The sequence below is a fragment of the Cucurbita pepo genome, chromosome 17 (genome assembly GCF_057944985.1).
Source record: "Cucurbita pepo subsp. pepo isolate OVF chromosome 17, ASM5794498v1, whole genome shotgun sequence".
NCBI classification, from domain to species: domain Eukaryota; kingdom Viridiplantae; phylum Streptophyta; class Magnoliopsida; order Cucurbitales; family Cucurbitaceae; genus Cucurbita; species Cucurbita pepo.
This window is the reverse complement of record NC_141814.1, coordinates 922,926-935,115: the sequence shown is the minus strand read 5'-3', so window position 1 is coordinate 935,115 and position 12,190 is coordinate 922,926. Positions and strand designations below refer to the sequence as shown.

General features: G+C 39.0%; 3 protein-coding genes across 5 annotated transcripts; 2 read left to right on the top strand and 1 right to left on the bottom strand.

Moving 5' to 3' along the window:
• The first annotated feature begins 250 nt into the window (after positions 1–250).
• LOC111778430 (tubby-like F-box protein 3) lies at positions 251–3,130 on the top strand. The gene is made up of 6 exons (XM_087119079.1): positions 251–772; positions 1,053–1,140; positions 1,225–1,354; positions 1,445–1,624; positions 1,710–2,197; positions 2,870–3,130. Exons 1-5 carry the CDS (start codon positions 479–481, stop codon positions 2,176–2,178), a joined length of 1,161 nt encoding a protein of 386 aa, XP_086975205.1. The 5' UTR covers positions 251–478; the 3' UTR covers positions 2,179–2,197; positions 2,870–3,130.
• A 117-nt stretch (positions 3,131–3,247) lies between these two features.
• On the bottom strand, positions 3,248–5,762 carry LOC111778945 (inactive beta-amylase 9). The gene is made up of 3 exons (XM_023658958.2): positions 5,317–5,762; positions 4,438–4,920; positions 3,248–4,292 (listed from the first exon to the last, which is right to left on the bottom strand). The coding sequence occupies exons 1-3, from the start codon at positions 5,551–5,553 to the stop codon at positions 3,420–3,422; spliced, it is 1,593 nt and encodes a 530-aa protein (XP_023514726.1). The 5' UTR covers positions 5,554–5,762; the 3' UTR covers positions 3,248–3,419.
• Positions 5,763–7,319: 1,557 nt separating this feature from the next.
• On the top strand, positions 7,320–11,749 carry LOC111778442 (lipase). 3 transcript variants are annotated; one of them, XM_087119024.1, is made up of 12 exons: positions 7,320–7,481; positions 7,570–7,649; positions 7,729–7,799; positions 7,939–8,024; positions 8,530–8,595; positions 8,748–8,795; positions 8,866–8,933; positions 9,644–9,716; positions 9,791–9,952; positions 10,085–10,279; positions 10,426–10,520; positions 11,355–11,749. In XM_087119024.1, the coding sequence occupies exons 2-12, from the start codon at positions 7,633–7,635 to the stop codon at positions 11,548–11,550; spliced, it is 1,077 nt and encodes a 358-aa protein (XP_086975150.1). In that variant the 5' UTR covers positions 7,320–7,481; positions 7,570–7,632; the 3' UTR covers positions 11,551–11,749. The 3 variants fall into 3 exon arrangements, with proteins under 3 accessions (XP_086975150.1, XP_086975152.1, XP_086975151.1); XM_087119026.1 differs by having other exon boundaries at positions 7,320–7,488; XM_087119025.1 differs by having other exon boundaries at positions 7,320–7,492.
• The last annotated feature ends 441 nt before the right edge of the window (positions 11,750–12,190 follow it).

Here is a 12,190-nt window from a genome sequence, read left to right as displayed (position 1 = left end):
AATATTTATTACGTTTTTTTAAATATTTGAAAATGGGTAATTAATACATATGTGATTATTTGAGATTCATTTACGTCGTTAACTACAAAGCCATAATAACGACCCATTTTGGCGTAATTATCAGAATAATCGAAGCTGTTATTTTATTTTTAATAATAATAATAATAAATGGCCAAGCCGGTACCCGGTCCCCTCTTTCATTTATTCCGCTTTTTTCACAATCCCAGATCACAAAAAAAAAAAAAAAAAAAAAAAAAAAAAAAAAAAAAAAAAAAAAAATCCAGGCCAAAAATTTCCGATTTAGATGCATTTATCTCACTCTCTTCCATTTTTCCCATATCCAATCCCCAGAGGATTCGAAGCTAAATCCACACACCTCTAATGGCCTCTCTGGCATCGGGAATCTCCAATTTTCCGCTCCTTCTTTGATCATTTCTTCCATCTTCGTCGTGTTTTCCACCAGAAATCCGGCCAATTCATGTCTCTCAAGAGCATCATTCAAGATATGAGGTCCCGCTCCCGCCGCGTGGTGCAGGACGGCACGGCGCCGGAGCCAACGGACGGCCTCGTCCAAAGCTGCTGGGCCAATATGCCTCAGGAGCTTCTCAGGGAGGTTCTTATGAGAATCGAGGCATCGGAGACTTCTTGGCCACGGAGGAAGAGTGTCGTCGCTTGCGCTGGAGTATGCCGGAGCTGGCGGGCCATCACTAAGGAGATCGTCAAAACGCCGGAGGTTTCCGGCAAGTTAACGTTCCCGATCTCTATCAAGCAGGTGAGCGAGTATTCCGCGCTACTTGTAAATTTTGGGGGTTTTGGACGATTTGATGGATTTAGGATATATTTGGTATGATTTTGAACTAATTGGAAATTTTGATGCTGTCTGTTCATGTTTATTAGGATTTTTTTCGTTGTCTCAAGAAGGATTTTAGTCTTAGTTTATGTTTTAGTTAACAAATTGTTGGAAGCTTCAAGTGCCTAATTGATATTCACTGGTTTGATCGTGTGAAAAAATCACACATTATAAGATGTTTTTTCATAATCTGTTCTTGCAGCCTGGTCCAAGGGATCCTCTTCTACAGTGTTTCATAAAGCGAAACAGATCCAATCAAACTTATTATCTCTTCCTCAGTTTGACTAATGGTGAGTAATTGCTATGGTAATTTGAAGTTTCTTAGCTTTGTCCGAATTGTAAGTTTCTTAATGGCCGAATTGCCTACACGACAGCACTAAATGATGATGGTAAGTTTCTTCTTGCTGCTCGGAAATGCAAGCGACCGACCTACACAGACTATATTATCTCTTTGCACGCCGAGGATTTGTCGAAAGGGAGCAGCACCTATGTCGGGAAGTTGAGGTATGCTATTGAATACCTGTGATGTTATGATTTAGATGTACATTTTGGAATATGTTTCTGAGAGTTTCATTTTTCCTTGTGTGAGAACAGATCTAATTTCCTAGGAACTAAGTTCACAATCTTCGACGGGCAACCGCCACATTCGGGAGCGAAGATCACAAAAAGTCGCTCCACGAGGCTTGTGAATTTGAAACAAGTTTCGCCCAAATTCCCTGCTGGGAACTATCCAGTTGCTCACATTTCGTATGAACTAAATGTATTGGGATCAAGGTAATCCAAAGGCTATTATGATTTATGGTGATTCTCTGTTTGGATGTCTTGCAAATCCTAAAAGGTTGATGTGATTAACAAGCAGGGGTCCGAGGAGAATGCAGTGTATCATGGACGCTATTCCCGCTTCTGCAGTTGAACCTGGAGGAGTGGCTCCGACACCGACCGAGCTCTCGTTGAGCAATGTGGAACTGTTTCCATCGTTCCCGTTCTTAAGGTCGAAATCAAATGCAGATAGCTTGCTTTCTGAACCATTGGCTAGTCAGAAAGATGAAATGCTGGTGCTGAGAAACAAGACTCCCAGGTGGCACGAACAGCTTCAATGCTGGTGTTTGAATTTTCATGGACGAGTTACGATTGCTTCCGTGAAAAATTTTCAACTCGTCGCTTCTTCGGAAACCGAACCTCCTTCACAAGAACAAGAGAAGATCATCCTTCAGTTTGGAAAAGTGGGGAAGGATTTATTCACCATGGATTTTCGTTACCCGATCTCGACTTTCCAGGCTTTTGCAATCTGCCTCAGCAGCTTTGACACCAAGATTGCTTGTGAATGACAGCCCCATCATTTAACAGGTACAAACTCTACTGATTTAAATATAGTTTAGGAGTCTGTTTAGAATTGATCTACTCTACTTTATAGCTTCATGTTATCCTAATTTTTCGTTAATTCGAGCACGACGACAAACTCATATATTCAAGTATGATCCCAAAATGGTCACTACTACGACCATCCATTTCTTATACATTTTCCAAACCATCACATTCACTTCACATTCTGGGCTGCTTTTTTCTATTCCTTGTAATATGTCTCTCTATAAACTGTTTCGATCCAAAATGTTTTGTTTCGACATTATGTTCTCGATCCTTAGTGCTGTTGTATGCCCGACATATCTAAATTCATGGGTTGTTTTCACTGCTTGAGTATGGAACCCTCCCGGCGAGCTGAGTTGAGTTGATAGATGAACGAGTAAGAAAATGTCGCTTAACCTTGGGAATCATTCAAGATTTAGTTTTGTTCCATGACTCTATAAACTGTTTCGATCGAAAATGTTTTGGTTTCTAGCATATACATAGCATGACATTATGTTCTCGATTCTTGGCACTGTTGCAAGCTTGACATATCCGAATTCATCGTTTGTTTTCACTGCTCGAGTACGGAACCCCCCAACGAGTAAATATGACCGAAAATTTGAATCATTGTGTTTATAAGAACACTATTGATCCTGATTTTCATTTGTGATGCAGGGAAGGGATGCTCAATTGGATGCTCTACTAATGGCTTCAGGCAATAAAATGGTAAATTAAGAAGAAGGGTATGTACCAAAACTCATAGGATGTTTGCTTCTTTCGTGGTGGTTTCTTTGCAGTGCTTAATTTCTTTTTTTTTTTTTTTTTTTTTTTTTTGAGGGATTGAATCGCAGAGAAACTTGCGAAATTCGAAGACTATTTGATTGTGATTTGTATATTTCTTCATGTTTGTGTAAATAATGAATTCTTTTTCCTTTTTTTTTTTTTTTTTTTTTCTTTCTTTCCATTTCCTCTTTTATCATATTTCATATGAATCTCTTCTATGATGTATGCATTTCAATAAAATATAACTTCAATACATAATTAATAATTGAATTACTTTAAAACAACCTTTCTGGTTATCTAATTTAGAATCTTACAGAACTGCTTTCTGGAGGATGTGTAATATCTAAATCCTCAATCTGAAGTGTATTAATTTAATCTCAAGCCTTGAAGAACTGAAGATATTTTTACATTACTATGATTACATGATACTCTACGCCTTCTATTAAGCTGCTTGCATCTGTTCTTCGGCCACGGAACCGGCGGGTGACGACGATGCGGTGTCGTCTTCTCCGATTGGAAGGTCATCTGAATGCAGTTCAGGTTGATGGACACTACGGACGAATTCAGCAAAGGAAGGAAAGTGCTCTGGAGAGAAGAAGTATGCTCCCAGTCTCTGGTATGTGAACAGCTCCACACTTTCCCCTTCCAAATTGTTCTTTATCCGATCGAACCCGCCGGGAGTTCCTGAACTTGATGAGTTTTGCCCCGACAACATTACCCCGTGCTTTCTGCTAGCTGACTTGATTTGAGATATTAATGATTCGGGGCTCGATAGTAATTCTTGAGGCTGATGTTGATCTGATAAGTCCATTCCAGGCAAGATCATTTTGGTTGAGTTCCTAGCGAACATTTCGGCAACAGCCTCGTATCCGTCTCGGCTGGCGGTATTGTAGAACCCAGCTGTTAGTTCGCTGGGGTGCGATCGAGTTTTATACCAGGAATGCATCAATGGAACTTTCCCATAAACGGTTGCTTCGGTGTTGCCGAAGATGGATGAAGCAAGAGAAAGAAGGCGATCACCATGGTCAATAAGCTCGCTAGAATACCATGAAAGGAAGAAATCTCCATAGTGAGACTCCCATGAACCGCCATGATCTTTAAAGAAATTGTTAGCATTTGGCATTTCATTATAACTCGGTGCATCATGGGGACCTCCAAGACCGTATAAAGGATTCCCGCTTGCTTCAGCGTGTTGCTTTAGACTGCTAAGCATGTTTTTATCATAGCACTGAAATTCTCCAACACCATGTGATTTTGGTTGTCGCTGAGACGGATACCGAAGCTCACCGTCTGGTCCGAGACTCATGGAGACACCCTGAATTGATCAAAAGGCAACAATAAGTAATAGAAGCCCAAATAAAACCATAAAATGAAGGCTATATACAATCTAGAAAAGACTATTATTAGAAATCTCTTGTTTTTGCTTTAGACTTCCCAAAATGCCTCATAACAGTTCTTACCGAGATTGTAGAGCCTATGAGATTTGAGAATGAAGACCTGAAGCTCTCACAAAATTCATGGTAAACTTGGATTGGAGTCTTTCCATTCAGGACAGGAAGGTTATCGACAGAGAGCGATAAGCAATCTTTGTATTGCTGCCTGTACCGATCGGTGAAGTATATGTTCGGATCGGATTCACCGATCTTCGAGATCCATTCAGGAAGAGGAATTCTTGGTTGGTTAGATCCATGGAAGCAGAGTGAAACATGAAGCTTGAGCCCTGCATTTTGGACCATCTCTGCGAGGGTAAGATAGCCTGACCATTCATATTTCCCCGTAGTTTCTTTCTCAACGATTCCCCACCACACAGGAAGCTCGACACCTTCTACGCCAAGCAGCTTCAGAGCCTTAAGCCCTGCTGCGATTGCCTTTGAATGGTTTATCGCATTGCACGTGGAAACTGCATCCAACGGCAAACCGACATACAATTTTACACCCTCGAGCTGCAAAAGCGTATGAAAAAGACTGTCAATAATGAACTTAAGCAACCAAAATTAACAGAACAAAAATTATTGTCTGATTAGTTCTAAAGACCAAAAGTGCAAACCACTCTATAAAGAACTTAAGCAAGCAAAATTAACATGTTTTTCGCTTTAAATTCACCCAAAAATCTCTATATCAATGGATCTTCCCAACTTTTAGCCAACGCACATTAACTATTGAGATGCATAGCAATATCATAGCAGGAAGTACTATGTTCAAACTCTCCGTTAATACTGCAGTTTTCATCAATTAATCTGACGGCTAACAGATTCAAGCCTTCTCAGCCTCCAAACAAGACGATATCAAAGGGGAAAAGCAACGAAAACACTATTAAGAAGAAGTATAATAGTACTCACGGATTTGGATCTTCTTCCAACGTCGACGTTTTGAGATTGAACTGGTTCCATCTGTGCGGCTTTCGTCAATAATCGGATTCTCAACTTTTCAAACCTCCAACTCCTAGTGAAACAGATCTTCGATTTTGAACCAAAAATCTTACTATCAACTTTCGAATTCAAAAGCCCTAACTCTCTGTTACCAAAATCGGCTCCGGCAATCTTCGCTTGAGATTTTGCAATCACCGAAACCTCCATAATCGGGATGAAATGAAACGGAAAGTTAAAACAAAAATCCACGCACGAACCGAAGAAATCAGGATCAAGAAAACAGAAATCGATTCCGAAAGCAAAGACGAAAATCGATGAACTATTGAGAAACAAAGATTCTCAAACGGCAAGAAGAAAAAATTAAGATAGCTTTAGCGAAAGGTAAAATGGAGCTCTCAAATTGAAGGCCAAATGGGTGGGGAAGCTTTGAATTTATATAAGAAAACGCCACTGAAGGGAAGAAAAATGAAAAAGAGAAAAAGCAAGAAAATGACAATGCCACGTGGCAGAATTTCAGAAGACCAAAGTTATACCGCGGAATTACTTATTTTTTGTTAATTAAAAGAAAAAGAAAAGAATTTTTTTTTCTTCTTTTCAAATAGATAACGTATTAACCACAAGATTAAGACCATTCAATATAATTAATTCGTTGGCTTGTGATGACGTGTCAATGTGGGACCCAAAGCCAAGTCAGCTCACGGTGTGTTTGCCAGTTGTCTAAATTTTTTAAACCACTTATTTTAATAACTGAATTATTATGGTTCCTTGATTGGAATTCCCTTTTCTAAAATCTTATCCACTTATCCAAACAGACAAAAGCCTCGCCGAGGAAATTACGGAAAAGGGCTTTTGTTTGTTAATACACGTGGCACGCATATAGAGGTCTAGCCTGCGTGCTGACTCATCGCTCACGTGTACCTTCATTTTATTTTATTTTAATAATTATCGGCTTCCACAGAAATCAGAATCTCGATGCTCTGCTGGTTTGGATGGTAAAACTGATAAAAATTGTCGCTGTCATTAATTAGATGGTGAGCTGCCCTACCCTGCCCGTAGACGGGGTAGTTGCTGACCGAACTTTTGGTAAAACATTACGGGCAAGTCGTGGAATTTGTCGGCCACGTGTTAAGAGACCAAATCCTTGCTGACTAGAAATGGTCGGCTCTGATCCAACGGCGATTTCGACACGTGGCTCCCTGAACCAACTTTGATGGCATACGCGGTTTTACTTTTAACGACCGAGTAAATGAGATTTCGGTAAAAGTAATTGAGCAAAATTTACCGTAAGTTATCAATTTACGACTAAAATACCAAAAAAAAAAAAAAAAAAAAAAACTGGCCTCTGACTGTATTTGTCCATAGACGCACGACAGCTGTCAGTCAGCACGTGCAATGCTGTAAAGTAATGGCCTTGTAGATAAATATCAACACAATTTAGGGGCAATTTAGGTATTTCAGTGCAAGTTTTTGTCAGTCATTAATTGTAAAATTATTTTAAACACTCACAAATAAATCAATTTATATTATACTTATAATTATTTTTAACGTATTTTATTTAATATAACTAAAAATAACTAAATAAACCCATAATAATAAAAAGTTACGAACTGAAGGGTGTAATTTAAATTTTATTTTACTTTTAAAATAATATACGTTAAATTAATAAAAATATTTATGCAATCTGTACTCCCATCTAAAAAATATAATTTAATTTTTAAAAATATTAATAATATCTTTAAATATTAAAATAAAATTATTAATATTTTGTTTCGAAAATTTTTAAAAATAAATTACAAACGTTTTTCACTTTTTTTTTAATTTAAAATTTAAATAATATATATATATATATATATATATATATATATATATATATTTTTTTTTATTTTTTTTTATTTTTATGATTATAAGTATAGTTATTATTACATTATCCAATAATTATACTAATAACATATAATAAACGAATTTTATTTCCCTCGTTCTCCTTATTGTCAATGTCGTTTCCCTCGAACTTTCGGGGACGCCAAGCAAACTTTTCGTCTCCCTCGATTCTGTACTTCATTCCGAAGAAATCGCAACTTCTCCGTGTTCCGTCACCGGAAATGGTGGAAGCAGTCTTCGCCGGAGTTCCGATGACGGTAACTTGTAGGCAAGAGTCTTGTATGTCCCGTTTCTCCACCTTGTCGATTTCTCCCTTTCCTGATTGATTGCTTGATGTTTTCTCAGATCATCGAAGATAGTTCTTAAGCCCTACCTTAGAATTGTTTAGATTCTATTCTAGAAATCTGGATGTTCGGAATGAAGAGGTATATGTCAACTGTTCTATCCGATCAATTTCGCGGAATATTATCTGAAATTTTGTTTTCTAATTCCCTTTCTTTCTAGGTATATGGGAACGCGTGGATGGTTTTTATTCTATTTCTTTGGTTGCTTGTTAGTATTATCCGCCGGTAGAGGTGAGACTGCTGCCCGTGCCCTCTTTTAGTTGTGCATTTCACGTATGCAATTTGAGATAATCGAGAAAATTGTGGAATTCGTTTGCAATTTGGAATTTGTTTAAATAGTCTACTCACTGGAAATTGTGTTCAAACGTAGACCCGAAGCTGATGAAGTACGAGACAAATAGTTCATCTGTTTATAACCACACCCTTGCCATGATCATGGTTGAATATGCTTCCGCAGTAAGTTCACTTCACACTTCTAACAGAGCGAGAGAGACCACTTTTTGTTTAGTTTCACTTAGAAAGGCAGTCGTCGAATTGCGAGATGCCACCTTGGTTGGAGAGGGAAACGAAACATTTCTTATAAGGGTGTGGAAACCTCTCCCTCGACGCGTTTCAAAGAGAACAATATCTGCTAGCGGTGGGCTTGGGCCTTTACACGAATATTTTGGAGCTGAAAAGTATACACTTCCAGTAAAACTATCCTAATACCTTTCTATAATAAGCGAAGCTGATGGCGCAAGGGGTGACAAACTCTTTGGTTCTAGCTGTTTCTGATTAGAAATTAAGTTAACCTTATATGAATTTGCCCATTGTGTATGTAAGGGTATACACGACGTTGCTTAAGTTGACGAAGCCAGTACTTTCGGAACCGAATTGCAATTGCTTGATAAGAATTAAGAATGTTAAGCAGTGTTATTTTGATGTGAGATCTAACCAAGTCTAAAACTGCATCTTTGTTCAGGTTTATATTTCTGATATGACATCATTATTTACATGGACATGTACACGATGCCGTGGCCTCACCGAGGTACTTAGAAAAATGAAACGGTTTATCGCCAATAGGTTTCAGCTCCCGAAAAGAGAATTTCTGTATCATGGATTTCATTTCAAGAATGTGTTCTTCCAGCCTCCTCACTTTTTCAAGTTTTGGCATTAATGCTTAATTTTCCTTTGATACAGGGGTTTGAAGTTGTGCAGCTGATTGTAGATGTTGAAAGTTGCCTGCAGGTGCGTAGTTAACGACCATGCATTTTTTAATTGCATGTTATATCCATCTTAATATATTCAATTGCTGCAGTCATTTGTTGGAGTAGCGAAGGATCCACGTGCTATTATAATTGCATTCAGGGGAACACGAGGAACTAGGTACAATTCTACACGAGGAACACGAGGAGCTTTAGTTGTTGAAAAAAACGAACTAGAAATTTTTGTTGTTTTCTGGTGTTTACATTATCTATGTGAGGTCCCACATTGGTTGGAGAAGAGAACGAAACACTTCTTATAAGAGTGTGGAAACCTCTCCCTAGCATACGTGTTTTAAAATCGTGAGAATGACGATGATATATAACGGGCCAAAACGGACAATATTTGTTAGCAGTGGGCTTGGACTGTTACAAATGGTATCAAAGCTAGATTTCGGGCGGTGTGCCAGCGAGGAATGCTGGGCCCTCAAGGGAGTGGATTGTGAGGTCTCACATCGGTTGGAGAGGGGAACGAAGCATTCCTTGTTAGGGTGTGGAAACCTCTCTCTAGCAGACGCGTTTTAAAACTAGTTGATGAATGTAGTAGTTTAGATTCGCTGGCTACACAAGAAGCCCATATGAAATTGCTATCCAATTTCAGAGTTTCTTAAACTGTCCATGTTGTTAACGGTTCTTTTTATTGCTTTGAAGACTCAATTTCTCTTCTGTTCTAAACTGATTTCTTTGGTAATGATCAGTCATTTGGACTTTTGGTTGCTTATTTAATATCATTGTTCTTTGAAGAAAATACCATCCGCTGTCTGCAGAGATAAACACGTTGTTGCACGTTTGATGCGAAAATTTCGTTAACCTTTTGTCTCCTTGATTTTGCAGCATACAGAATTGGATAGAAGACTTGTTCTGGAAGCAGCTGGATTTAGATTATCCTGGAATGGATGGTGCAAAGGTGTGTAGTGCTTGATTTATTTCCACAGGATTTTTAGCACATTGATTTCTTTTCGTGCGTCTCGACCATGTTAGGTACATAGCGGATTTTATCGTGCATATCACTGTACAACAATACGCCCTGCAATTCTAAATGCAGTAAAAACAGCAAAGGAAGTTTATGGGGACCTTGACATCATTGTCACAGGGCATTCAATGGGAGGAGCAATTGCTGCCTTTTGTGCTCTTGATCTTATAGTAAGTGAGTTAACGGCTTGCAAAAATCTTCTCCCTGTTCATGTTTAAAATTTTAGTGCCATCTTTGTTTAGTTTTGGAGGTTTATGGATAGGATTCATTATCTTATACTAGAGTATTTACATTTTCCACAGGTTAATCATAATGTGCCAAATGTTCAAGTTATGACGTTTGGCCAACCTCGTATTGGCAACGCAGTTTTTGCCTCGTACTACAGCAAACATTTACCGGATACCATTCGAGTCACGCATGAACACGATATCGTGCCCCATTTGCCTCCTTACTTTTCCATTATCCCACGGAAAACATATCACCACTTCCCTAGAGAGGTACCAATTTGCTTGTATCTTGAATATGTGAATTATGCATAAGTTTTCTGTAAAAAGAACCTAGTAAGCTCGGTGGGTAGGCTTTATAATGGGCAGAGTTGGATGTCTCTTCTCTTGCTATATTAGTGGACGCATTTCTCTTGCAGGTATGGCTTCAGGATACTTCATCTACATCAAATCGCCTTGCCTCTTACATCGAGACGGTCTGTGACGATTCGGGTGAAGATCCAAATTGTAGCAGGTAAATGTTTGAGCGTTTGTTGTCAATATAGGGAGTAATATTTTACAACCGTCCTCGAAACCAACAGAAAAAATCACGAACTGATAAAGTTTTTGGTTTTATGATCTTGAATACTGAAATGATTGACGAGAAGAGTTCAAACTGATCGAGTTTGATCAATTTTGTCGATGTTTTCGATTTTTTGAAGCATCCTCAGTTTCATTACAGTAACTGTGATGTCCCACATTGGTTGGGGAGGAGAACAAATCACCATTTATAAGGGTGTGGAAACCTTCCCCTAGCAGATGCGTTTTAAAGCCTGAAAGGGAAAGCCCGAAGAGGACAATATGAGGTGTTACAGGTGGTACCAGAGCCAAACACTGAACGATGTGCCAGTAAGGATGCTGGCCCCAAATGGGGGTGGATTTGGGGGCAGTCCCACATCGATCGGAGGAAGGAAAGAGTGCCAGTGAGGACGCTGGGCCCCAAAGGGGGATGGATTGTGATGTCCCACATTAGTTGGGGAGGAGAACAAACCACCATTTATAAGGGTGTGGAAACCTCCCCTAACAGACACATTCAAACCACCATTTATAAGGGTGTGGAAACCTCACCTAACAGACACATTTTAAAGCCCAAAGAGGACAATATCTGCTAGCAGTGGATCTGGGGCATTATGGTGGAAGTTCTTATTAATCTTCTCTGTTTGTTTTTTATGCTGAAGTTCATCTACTCATCAACATGTTGATGACCAAGTATTGATCATGTTTGAAGAAGCATATGATATATAGCACAACTTAAGAACAATCAGCCATCTTAGAAACTTGTGGTGATATTTTGGGTCTTTAAATGCAGATCTGTAATTGGAAACAGCATTCAGGACCATTTATCCTATTATGGGGTGGAATTCCCAACTGATGATCCTGCAACATGCTGGATCGTAATGGAGGTGATGGCCGAATACGGGTCGATCGATTCAGAAGGCAACGTCGTGTTGTTTCGGGACCTTGCTACTCCCGTTCCTCGTATGCAAAGTTTGGAGGCAAAATAAATTGGTTCTGATTAAGGTGATTCTTCTGCAAGATAGTTGAGGTTGGCCAGCTTTCAACATGCTCTTGATCCGGAGTAAAATCTTTTGATCTTTGTTAAAAAAAATTAAAACCTTACTATTGCTTCATTCTTGATGAACCACCATTGTATGATATGTATATATATTATAAGGTGAATAATGTGCTTCATATTTTGTTGCATCTCGATTTCCTCAGCTTTTAGATTCATTTTATCGAGCGATGAAAAATCATGTTTAGTTATGACGACCAACTACCTAGAATTTTCTTATGAGCCAAGCGGGAGCAATAAGCTTAGATCAGATGCAAGCAAGCTCAACTTCAATACGAGCATTAGAGGAGGGAGGAGTGTGAGGTGGGTTGGCCCTTCGGTCAAGAGGCGGGATAGCATCCCACGTATCTTCAATCTCGCACCCAAACTATTCCCTGAATTGAAAATCCTCAACTAATTCAGGTGAAAGGGGAGGGTGATTGAAGGTGTTGAATGATGAAAGTCTCACATCGGCTAATTTAAGGAATGATCACGAGTTTATAATCAAAGAATAGTCGGTCCATTTGTATGAGGCAATTTGGGGAAGCCCAAAGTAAAGTCGTGAGAGCTTATGCTTGAAGTGGACAATATCG

Bases quoted from the DNA above. Each gene is read 5' to 3' on its own strand.
- LOC111778430 (XM_087119079.1), top strand. From the start codon at position 479: ATGTCTCTCAAGAGCATCATTCAAGATATGAGGTCCCGCTCCCGCCGC. The intron at 1,141-1,224 runs GTGAGTAATTGC...CCTACACGACAG, and splicing joins CTTCCTCAGTTTGACTAATG to CACTAAATGATGATGGTAAG. The intron at 1,625-1,709 runs GTAATCCAAAGG...ATTAACAAGCAG, and splicing joins CTAAATGTATTGGGATCAAG to GGGTCCGAGGAGAATGCAGT.
- LOC111778945 (XM_023658958.2), bottom strand. From the start codon at position 5,553: ATGGAGGTTTCGGTGATTGCAAAATCTCAAGCGAAGATTGCCGGAGCC. The intron at 4,921-5,316 runs GTGAGTACTATT...ACGCTTTTGCAG, and splicing joins TTGGAAGAAGATCCAAATCC to CTCGAGGGTGTAAAATTGTA. The intron at 4,293-4,437 runs GTAAGAACTGTT...TGATCAATTCAG, and splicing joins TCATAGGCTCTACAATCTCG to GGTGTCTCCATGAGTCTCGG.
- LOC111778442 (XM_087119024.1), top strand. The intron at 10,280-10,425 runs GTACCAATTTGC...TTTCTCTTGCAG, and splicing joins ATCACCACTTCCCTAGAGAG to GTATGGCTTCAGGATACTTC. The intron at 10,521-11,354 runs GTAAATGTTTGA...CTTTAAATGCAG, and splicing joins GAAGATCCAAATTGTAGCAG to ATCTGTAATTGGAAACAGCA.